The sequence below is a fragment of the Rutilus rutilus genome (assembly GCF_951802725.1).
Source record: "Rutilus rutilus genome assembly, chromosome: 13".
NCBI lineage: Eukaryota > Metazoa > Chordata > Actinopteri > Cypriniformes > Leuciscidae > Rutilus > Rutilus rutilus.
In genome coordinates, this window is record NC_140218.1 from 19,776,127 (window position 1) to 19,787,976 (window position 11,850).

The window sequence follows — 11,850 nt, forward strand, 5'->3', positions numbered from 1 at the left end:
GGTATTTGAAGTAAAAGCGTGTGAGACACTTTGCACTTGACCCAACCATTCCTCTTTCAAAACACTGCGCACTGATGACGCTCTTCCGCTCCGCTCATCCAATGGGAAAGCGCGGTTTTAACATGTGAGCTTCGGCCATGTTCTTCTTTTAAATAAGGAAGAAGCGGGAGGCGTTAATGCAACTTTGTGTACTCAATATCTCATTCACAGTATCTCTTACGGTTTCTGAGAAATTCGAGTCAGTTATTATAAAATACCCACAGCAGATACTAACACGCGGGCAACTCGTTGGAGCTCGCTTAACCACAGATATAGCTGCTAATTATTGCTGGGCTGGAATCTCACGCGTTAGCAGTTGGTTAGCTGGTTGGGCTAACGGTCAGCGGTGTGGGTTTATCTGGACTGGTTCAGTCGTGCTCAAGTGAAGGATTCAGGTACTTTTAATCTAACAAAGCTGGTTAGCAGTGGCATGCGGATGAAGGGCAGAGGGAGCCCGCGTTTGGGACTGCGCTGACAGCTCCGAGGACTTATTCCGCTAAAATAAAGGCTTTCAGGCTTTCATCATGTTTAATAAGTTCTACGAATGGATCGGAACTGGAATCGCCAGTCTGCGAAACGGAGCTCCAGCTGGTGCTGTTCATGCCGGTTCCGTGAGAGTGGATCAGGACGGGACATTACGGAGAAAAAGACCCATAGACAGGTAAATGGTGTACAAAGAATTGTAAGATATTTGCATACGTGTGCAAGAAGAATTGTGCTTTTAATTATCTTTTGGTCTTACACTTAAAGTATAGGTTTTAAATGTTTGTTTTTTAGCCATAAGTTAGATTGTTTTGGTACGGTCATTAAAGCGCCAACTGTTCTGAAAGGATGACGTCAGAAACGCGTGCGCTTCTTGAGCACCTGAAAAACTATTTATTTTCTGTTTTTCTTCCTCTTTTGTAATGTACAGATTTTCGATATGTATTCATATATTCAAACAAACGACGTTTGCTACTTCAATAAAATTCGCAACTTAATGAAGTTAATATTACGAGTAGAATTTTGTAAACTATTTTTTAGCTAATTATTTACGTTTATAACTTATTTTTTTTAGAAATATTTATAGTTACATATATTTTTAATATGTATTACTTATTTATTATAATAAAACACATTCTGTTACTTATGTCTCAATTGTTTCTATATAGTTTGGATGATGGAGATGCAGTTGATCAGGAGGAGGAGAGGGCGGTGAAGAAATTCAGAATGGGTAACTAAAGTAACACTATTCTGAGTACATGATAAAAACTGAGTTATGTCAATTCCAAGAACTTTTTTTTTTGTTGCTTGTTTTTAGGAGACTTTATGGATACGGTGAAAAATGCAGCCGAAGGAGTGAAGACCCATGGTTCAAGTGTTGCGATTTGGGTGAAGAACAGTGTCAGACCTAACCCTAGCAACATGCTGCCGGCATCACCGGGTCCACCTCAAACAGGAATACCATCAGAACCCGCAGCCAATTCTGCTGCATCAGCATCTTTGTGGGTGGAAAACAAGGTACTCGTTTGCTCAAAATCTGTTTTGTTTGCATTTGCGATATCCTTGAGAACAGGTATAACAGAAGAGCAACAGCGGTTTTGCTGTCTAATGCGTTTTATCTATAACTATATATTTTAATGTTTTTATTTCTGTTTTTCTTTAAAGTTTGTGGATCGGTCATGTGATATACTTGAGGCTCCATCATCCAACACATTTGTGGCCCCATCCAGTTCAGTTGAGTGGAAGACCGTCACAAAATCTGGTAAGAATAAAATATTTTCTCTTTGATTCTGCATTTAGGTAGTTATTTTTCTTTCTGCATCTTACATATACTGATATATACTATCTTTTTTGTTTTGACAGACTCCTTAAGGACGGAACAGTCAGTAACCATATCAAAAATAAGCAAAAGACAAGTTTGTATGGACCATCCATCCCACGAGACACACAAAGCTAACGGTCACTCGGTTAATTTACCTGCTGCCTCCATGCCAAAACCATCCCCCTCTCCCCGCTTGGGCAGGTCCCTGTACCATCGACCACACAGGTCACCTTAAATAAAAAAAAACTATATAAAATGTTTGAATTAAAAATAGTCACCTGAAATAAATATAAATTTTTTGTTAGAAATAATCATAATTGAATAATACTGTTTGTTGTTTAATGTTTTGTTGTGATAAATATTATTGTTCTGGTTTGAAAGTGTAATAAATGCAAGGTTATGAAGCTGAAAGAAAGTTTGTTTTTGTTGTAGCTTGCTGTCATCTGCGGAGACCAGTTCAGGAAAAGCCACTTATACCAGCCTGTATGAGAAGACCTTTCCCATTCGAGTGGTTCAGAGTCCTTCACATGGCAGCTCAAACCGTCTCCTCCGGACCAGAGTCCGCTGTACAGCACAGGAGGTTAGAATATCATTGTACTGGTTTGTTTAATAAACTAAATATTTCATAAGCATAAAATATTGCTAGAATAACTTCATTAGCCTTAGGGCTGCACGGTTGATCAGAATAAAACAGAAATTGTGATATGATTTTTTTATTTGCTTTTTTTCCTTCCAAATTTGCAGCATTAATTAGACTTTGCTTTCACTGTTTTTATCTGTGTTTTTTTAGTCTGTGCGTGAGGAGGAAAAGGAAGTTTACAGGCAGCTCTTAGCCGTGGTGTCCAGTGGCCAGTCGACCTTCCTTCACGATGGAAGTTCTCACTCCAGCATTCGCTCGCATCGAGATTTGTAAGTATCTGTGTCAAATTACTGTACAAAGTGTTTTCTTTATGTCAGTGTCTAAACCTGATCTGCTTAAAGCAGGGTTAGTTCACCCAAAAATACAAATTCTGCCATCAGTTACTTACCTTTAGAACACAAATGAAGATTTCATCCTTTTTGTCCATCCATTGAAAGTCCATGCAACCGAATTGATCACTCGTTAAAAAGTTTGTAGAGAAATCGTAAGACATCGTAAAAGAAATCCAAATGAATCAAGCTAATCCTTAAGTCTTTTGACGTGTCGTTTTATATGATAAGCAGATTTAATTTAGGCTTTCATTCACATATAAACATTGCTCAATGCACAAAGAAAGAGCTCATCAAATTTGGTAAACACAAGTTCAGTCGTGCATGCTTGCTTGATGTGCAAGAACAAACCTCAGTGGTTCTTTTGGAAGCTCAAACATGCTTGCTTGACATGTGAGAACAAACCTTATTGGTTGTCACTCATCAAGCAAGCATTTTTGATCTTCCGTTTTACCATATAAAGTGCACGATTCATATAGATAAAGTTTACAATGTCTTTATGAACATTTTGAAGCTTCAGAGTTAAGGTGGACTTTCAATGGATATTTAAAAAAATAAATGAAACCCTTATGGGTTTGGAATGACATGAGGGTGAGTAATTGATGACAGAATTTCATTTGTGGATGAACTATTCCTTTAATATTAGCTTCAAATGGGTTCTCTCGCTTATGGTGAAACATTTGGTCTTCTTTCAGCTCCAGCTTCCTGTCGTCCAGTCGAAGTTTTCTTCAATGTGCCTCTCCAGCAGGCTCCGGCGCTGGTGTTTCGTCCTACGGGTTATCCAGTCTGCCTCCCAGCCCCCAGCCTGGGTCCAGTCAGGCTTCCAGTGCCCTGCCCAGTCCTGGTGCAGCCTCCAGCATTCCAGAGCCTCAACTATGGGCCCATGACCTTGAGCCCAGCACTAAAAGACCAGCTGTTCCCTCAGCTCCATCACCAGCTGCCCTTCAGGATACCTCCTCTCAGGACACACAGTCATCAGGTGAGTCCCATTTCATTCTTTTTCATGTTTGTAATGTAATCCTGGCTTAAAGGTTAGCTTAATGTGTTGTTTCACTTTCTGTAGCTCACGATGGAGATTCAGTCATTTTTGTAAAGGAGCAACAGGGCAAGAAGCCTGAGAGCTCGAGGTAAGAGAACATTTTGAGTTTACCTTTGATCTCTATTTCTTTTTTTTCTTTACATAACCCCTTCTTACTCTTTCTAGTGTGCCGTGCTTCCAGGCTGAACTGTGGATCAAAGAACTGTGAGTACTTGTTATCTTTTATCTAATATGTACAAGTCTCTTTGCTTTAGTTTGTGGAAATAAATAGCTTCTGATATTGGCCATCTTTGTGTTTATTTTCAGGACTAGCCTCTATGACTCTCGAGCTCGGGAGCGACGGAGGTTGATTGAAGAGCAGGAGGCTCTGGCCTCTCAGCTCCTGCGCCAGGTGAGTCTGTTTCCCCTCATTTTACACCTGCATTTTATATGACAAGCCCACTCATGCTTTCATTTGTATAATCAGCGTCTCTCTGGAGAGGGTCGAGCCATCCCAGCGAGTGTTGAGCTGAAAGTTCGAGTCCCTCTAGAGAAGGAGGTTCCTGTTGCAGCAGTTATCAAAGAGCCTCAGCCTGTTAAAGAGGAGCGAGAATTCCCAGAGTTAACAGAGGTAAGTGCTCCTAAAAGGATTGCTGAAAATTGTTATAATTTACTCACCTTCATGTCGTTTCAAACCTGTATAACTTAGGGGGTTTTCACACTGGCCACTCAAATACACACGTTATTGATAATCTATCAGTGTTATTTTTATAGTCATATTTCCATTTTTTGATAGACATTTGCTTGTAATATTTTTATTGTCAACATTCATTTTTGTAACAGTGTTTTAAATAGGGCTGGGTATCGATTCAGATGTTACAATTCGATTCGATTTTGATTCACAAGCTCTCAATTCGATTCGATTTCGATTCTCGATTCGATTTTCGATTTCGATTCTCGATTCGATTTTTCGATTTCGATTGTAAATTAGATTTCGATTCGACTCAATGAATATTTAATACAAATCCTATATTTATTAAAAAAAGAAAAAGAAAAGAAAAGTGAACAAGTTTTCAAGTGTTTAATTAATAAAAATAAATTAAGAGCTACAAACCTGTATATTAAACTCTTTTTATTTTAGGTACAATTGGGTACAGTTAAAACAGAACCCAACTCTATATTTCAAATGCATACAATGAATAGACAGGATTTGAAAAACTGATGCTGAAAATTGGACAAGTCAGAACAGTCACATGTCTTTATCAAACAGGTTTACAATCCTCATATAAACCCATATAAAAACATTGCATATAATTTTTATCTGTGCCCTTTCTGTCTAACAGCTAGGCCATATACAGAAATTGAATAAAGTTATATAACAGTCTGCGGTGCATTAATTATAAATTATATATAGACTAATCAAAGTTACAAAAGTTCTTTAGTCAAGAGCAGTGAGTGTTTTTGTCTGTTCCCTTTGTTCTTTGATTAACTTTAACGGCAGAGATAATTAGTGGCTACTGTGTACTGTCCCTTTAAGACCAGCCGCTGTTCTCAGAGACGCGGCTCTCACACACGCCTCGTTCTCTCAAGAGTCATAACTCTTCACGTTCATCATAAGACTGCTCTTATGTTATGAAAATACTCAACAAAAAGACATTTTGGCATAATTGTGTGTGTTATTGTTCGTTCAAGAGCGAAAGATAACTCTATTCTGGGCTGTCTTGTGCGCACGCACGATATCATCGCAAGTTGTTCTGTGTCGCAGTCAGGACGTTCACAGGCAGCGAGCTCTTTTTTGTCTTGTCGCGCATGAATGGTTTAAAAGCGTTTGCATGAATAAGATCTAGTGTTACATGAAAACATGTAACACTAGCCAAAGGATGACCAAAAATGAACAGATGCTGCATTAATTGTGTTAAAAGCCCAAATTTGTTTATTTCATATAAAATCGCAGCATTTTGCGTCATATAGCCTAATTGCTTATAGGCTTGACATCGCGATTGCGATATGATTAAACGTTCAGCACTAGTTGAGGTTATTTTATGATTTAGATAAAACTAACATAAAATCTCACAGCATTAGCTATAAAATGGAGTTTGCAAGCCTATGAACAGTGGAGGAAACCTACTTGGGTAATATATTAAATAAAGATGGAAAAAAATCGATTCTTGGCGTTTGAGAATCGATTTTGAATCGACCACATTTTAAAAAACGATTAATCGAAAAATCGATTTTTTTGCCCAGCCCTAGTTTTAAATAAAATATCATTATCACCTTGATGGAAATGCCCCCCCCCCCCCACACACACACACACACAAACCTTGCTCTGGAGTACGTGTTTTTGAGATCTATTACTACTCGAAATGGAAAAATTGACGAATGCCCATCCCTACTTTATTCTATTGAACTATTTCTATTTGTGATTTTACGTCATCACTAACATTCATGGTGCATGATAGGAAACCAATCTCGGGTCAATATATTGTGACTTTTTTATTAATTTGGTGCTATTATACGCAGCAGTGTGAACGACACTTGTGTCTACTGTATGTGCGTCACATAAAGGTGGCTTTCTGCCGCTTGCAAACTGGCGCTTTTGAGGAGAAAGCTGACTGCGAACCATTCATTTGCTGCTCTGATTGCACTCACTCAATCTGCACGATTACATTGCCTGCTCACTGGCTCGTATCCTAGGTTAATCATCACCATTGTCGTCTCCTGCATGTTTTGTTGATGGCGGTGGCCAAATTATATTTTACTTCGTTGAACGTACTCACTCGAGTCCGAGTTGCTTTCACATTCACGTGAATCGTGCCACAGTTCCAGTGCAACCAAACTCACACCACCTACTACAGGTAGTCTCGGGTTCGGTACCCCGGTGCGCCACCCAGGTCCGCGTGACAGCTTTCACATGACCAATTTTTCATGCAAACTATTTTCTGGTTTGAACTAAACTGCCAGTGTGAAAGGCCCTTATTGTCTACTGCAGAACACAAAAGTAGATGTTGTGAAGAATGTCTAACCAAACTGTTTTGATTATCATTGACTTCCATTGTATGGGCAAAAAACATTTGTTGCATTTTTCAGAATCTCTTCTTTTATGTTCTACAGAAGTCCTACAGGTTTGAAATGACATGATGACAGCATTTTCAATGTTTGGGTGAACTTTCCCTTCAAGTTCATCAGTTTCTATTAGTGAAAATGTTGCATTTGTCTTTCTGCAAAACAAAAATGTTTGGTTTTTGGCATTTGTCTTTCTCCAAAATGTTATTCAGCTTGATTTGAAAATGTTCCAAAGATAAACTTGTTTTGTTATTAGAGCACAGTCTTGATCTTGTGCACAATGTTCACATTGTCAGCATCACACATTTGCATGCAATTTGGTTAGTGCTGTTGAAATATTACAAAGAATTTAAATATGACTTCATTTAATCAAAAAAAAAAAAATTAAACTGGCTATCCATAGTTACAGGAACTTTATAATCTCAATAATGTTTTTTGAGTGCAAACTTATTTTTTCTTTATTATTGTGTTATTTATAATTATTATGCAATAATAATAGGAATATTCATTTTTTCATAATTCTAAAACTTTGTCAGAATGAATGGGGAAAAAAACTGATTCTCAGTGTGATTAATCTCAGATGTTTTTTAGTTTTTTAACTGACTAATAATCATCATAAAGTTTGAGGCTGTGATGTGATGTAAATTCTGCATTACAGCAGAGATTCCCAAACTTTTTTATTTATAAAAATATTTAGTACGGTACCCACTGAGATTAATATTTAATAGTTAATATTTCAATAATTTAACATCACATTGTTTACGGTTCTCTGATGTCAGGTAATGGTTAGATGAAATTAAACAAATAAAATGGTTAATCTTTCTTATGTGTATTTCTTTTTTCTCTCTTTTTTTTGTATGTGTTCTAGTAAAATTGTTTTACTTTCAACTCACAACTCAACTTACTGCTTTTCATCAACTCACAAACCCTAGTTTGGGTAAGTGTGCAGTGCAGGAATGTTCTTGAGTGGTGTTTCCTGTTTGTGACGTTCACAGGAGATGGAGAAGGAGGTGAGCAGAGCTCTGAGAGGCGGCAGTCAAGATGAGGTTCTCAGCGAGGGCTTCCGCCTCACCATCACCAGGAAGGACCTGCAGACCCTCAGCCACCTCAACTGGCTCAATGATGAGGTCAGAGCTTTACTACATCATTCAGGTTTCTGTACAAGCCTGTTAGTAAATTCCAGTAGTATTTTAAAATGGATTACGTAATTATCAAAACCTTTGAGTTTTCCAGTGGCTGAAGATGTCTCAAGATTTGAGTGCCTGACTGATATATTTTCTCCATTTCAGGTTATTAATTTCTACATGAACCTGCTTGTGGAGCGCAGTAAGCAGCCCAACCTGCCCTCCGCTTACACCTTCAACACCTTTTTTTATCCCAAGCTGCGTAGCTCTGGTTACTCTGCTGTCCGCCGCTGGACTAAGAAAGTGGACATCTTTTCTGTAGACATCATTCTTGTGCCTGTCCACCTGGGGGTGCACTGGTGCTTGTCTGTAAGTAGCTAACCAGCACCAAGGTCACACTGAGGACATGTGCATGGAAGATGCATTGCATTTGGACTGCTTTCTTTCCTGACATTGACAAGTTATTCAGAATAGTATTGTAATACATTTCAATGAGTTTAAAGCGGTCCTATTATGCCCTTTTTGAAGTCTTGATTTTGTTTTTGGGGTGTACTAGAATATGCTTTCATGCTTGATTGTTCAACAAACACATTTTTCACATATTTTACATTATTACACCACCTCTCTCCCGAGGTCTGGCCCGAACGTGACATTTATTTCTTATTTCGATGAAGCCCCTCCTTCTGAAATAGGAAATGTGCTGTGATTGGTTAGCTGGCCCAGTGTGTTGTGATTGGCAGTGCTTAGCGCGTGTTCAGGAAATGTCATGTCCTTTACCATAACCGCAAGCTCTACTCAGATGTAAATATTAAGGAAGGCGTGAATTGGTTTGAAATTTACGCCTTCCTTAATATTTACATGATTCAGACTTAATGTTAACAAACAAGAGGATCATGCAGGACGGGTTTCATGCACTGACATAGCAAGCACGGATTTCACTTATACATAATATAATTTTCTTATACATTTTAGATACGAAGTTATACACCATTTTATCATGATACTTGTCAGAAAACTATGGTAATACAAACAGTAATCGATCTCAAAACCATGGTTAATTTTCCTAAGGGTTGATGAACAGCCTTACAACAGCGAGAGCTTACAAAAGTTAAACACATGTTGGCTAGCAGGCGAGCAGAGGCAAAGCTTTGCCTTTTGTTTACATCGTAGCAACAACATAAAACTTATAATTGGAACTGTTAATTGAAAATGCAAGTAGAAATATTAAAACATACTTACAAGTTATGCTCCACAAACAACAGATTGTCCCGATAAAGTGGGAACTGCTCCATTTCTGGAGAAGCTTTTGTGCGTATCCTGCATTGTACTCTCTTAGGTTCTGGAAGCTGTTCTCCGTAAAATGTGCAGCACACAGATAAACGTTGGGATTATAATGTTCAGGATCAGTGTTTAAAATAAATTTTAACCCCTCAGAGTTCGTCAGCCTTAGGAAGGTCAAACAAATGAGTTTTGGAAACGGGATGGAAAAAAACTGTCTCTTTGACATATTCTTCTCTAATGTAGCTCAGCCAGGCCTCGTCTCTTTTGTTGCCTATTCTGTGTGTGGAGATTATTTAAATGAGTAACATTTGTGACTTCATAAAATCCAGAAAAAACGCATTGTAGTCCAAACAAGTCGTTCGTTGTAGTCCTTGGAAAGTGAATTCTCTTTAATAAAATATCTTCCTTTGGAGTGGATTTAGAGCTTTGTAACCTTGATCTTTTTTTACGCTCAAACAGCAACATTACACACTAACTAAAGTTGAAAAAGTAAAAAAGCATAGTAGGACCCCTTTAATACATGAACTGACTATTTACTGTGAAGTCTTTTGGGATTGTTTTCAATTGTTCTCATTTCTTCCTTTTTGATAGGTGGTGGATTTTCGTAAGAAGAGCATCACTTACTTTGATTCCATGGGAGGAAACAATGATGAAGCCTGCAGGATTTTATTGTGAGTGCTGCCTGAGGATTAGATGATGAAACGGGACTGCAAGAAGTGCCATTTCTAAATAAATCCCATGATAACCCATTAAGAAATAAACAATGAATTATGCATGACTAGACATTGTCAAAAGTGTCTTTAACTGTGCTTCTGTATTTCAGAAAATATCTGAAACAAGAAAGTGAAGACAAGAAAGGGCAGAACTTGGATACCTCAGAATGGACTCTAAAGAGTAAAAGGCGCAATGTGAGTTTTTGAACATAAACATCATTTAGGGCTTGTATTGTTTAATATTGACCCAAAAAAACTCTAGGATCATCTGAAAGATTTATTTCCCTGAATGCTCAGGAGATCCCTCAGCAAATGAATGGAAGTGACTGTGGAATGTTCACATGCAAATACGCTGAATACATCACCAAAGACCGACCAATCACATTCACACAGGTGAGTATAATTTCCATAGAGTTCTAAATATGTTATTGGTCACACTTGTGTATGGACATTTAATTGACATTTCATTCTTTCTTTTTTTTTTAAACAGAAAAACATGCCCTATTTCAGAAGACGAATGGTATGGGAGATCCTGAAACAGAAACTCTTGTGATTGGACACTATTTGTGTGTGTGTGTGTGTGTATAGAACATTATTTTGATGTGTCGTATGGATATGAGGGCTCTTGCGCACTTCAGGAACCCCGAGACAAATATGGGATGCCCTCAATCACTGCTCATTTCTATGCTGTCTAAATGAAACAAGGGAAATCCTCATGCATCTAAAGGACACAGTCTCAGCCTTTAAGAGTCAGGGCAGTGGATGTTTGCCCTTTTATAGTTCCCTATAACTTGACATACTTTTGCTTAGCCAGCTAATGTTGTTTGACTATGGAAGGATGTTATTTTCATATTTTCAATATTTTCTTGTGCTACCATTCACATACAGTTACTGTCAATATAAGGCCTGTCTTTAGATGAATTCAAACGATTTGTTTCTGTTATTTGGCAGAGAGTGTGCTTGATCTCAAATCATCTGAAGTCATAAATGTTATAGTAATATGATTGAGTTTTAAGCTGATATCTTTCACTCTAGTACTAGTAAAACAGCTGGAAATGACAATCACAGACTCACTCAGTGGTTTTGTAATAATGAAAAACAGCAGTTTACTTAAAATTTGACATTTGATACCTGTTTTATACAGAAACTTGAGGTATTTAACTGTTAAGTTCATTTTCTTTTAAATAAGCAACTGAGACTCAATTAGAGGTCTTAAGGTTATCTGCATTTTTGGAAAGACAATTTATTTGTGGTTCTTTTTTCTAGGGGTGATGAAATGCTCTTGTACTGCAATGCTTTTGACTTCAGTATGGTTTGAGATGGAGTTCTGTCATCACAGGCATAAGTTTATTTGTATCAGTATTTGCTCTGATTATTTGAGGAGTCTTGACATTTTTGGTCATCTCATAGACAGACTGCGCTCAACCCAGCAGCGTCATCTTTTTTCTGTTCTTACTTGACATTACTCTGTTCTTTTGTGTAAGAGAAAACTATTTTTTGCAACTCTTTCTAAAAAAACAAATTCTGCAGGATATTGACAAATATTGTATATACAGTGACTATACGGTAAATTTGAAGACATATTTAATACTCATTTTGTACCTTTTATTATCTGTTTTTGTACGTGGAACAGATCTTAACAGAAATAAATTCCTGAGGTTATGTGTGTATCAGATGACAATTGAAATAATTTCAAATGAATTCTTGATTTTGTGAATCTAAGAAACTCCTGTTTTATGTGCTTTAGACATGAAATCTTACTTGACTACCAAACAAGCAAAAAAATATTAAAGATGTTAAGACAGGGTTGGGTATCTACAAATGTCCTGTTTACTTTCT

General features: G+C 37.5%; 1 protein-coding gene across 1 annotated transcript; it reads left to right on the plus strand.

Annotated features, from left to right (window-relative positions):
• Positions 1 to 126: 126 nt before the first annotated feature.
• senp1 (SUMO specific peptidase 1) lies at positions 127 to 11,701 on the plus strand. The gene is made up of 18 exons (XM_084429088.1): positions 127 to 700; positions 1,191 to 1,252; positions 1,340 to 1,539; positions 1,687 to 1,783; positions 1,885 to 2,068; positions 2,276 to 2,423; positions 2,634 to 2,752; positions 3,508 to 3,791; positions 3,876 to 3,939; positions 4,017 to 4,055; positions 4,158 to 4,242; positions 4,318 to 4,461; positions 7,889 to 8,020; positions 8,183 to 8,386; positions 9,890 to 9,969; positions 10,122 to 10,206; positions 10,309 to 10,404; positions 10,502 to 11,701. Exons 1-18 carry the CDS (start codon positions 564 to 566, stop codon positions 10,562 to 10,564), a joined length of 2,223 nt encoding a protein of 740 aa, XP_084285214.1. The 5' UTR covers positions 127 to 563; the 3' UTR covers positions 10,565 to 11,701.
• Positions 11,702 to 11,850: the final 149 nt, after the last annotated feature.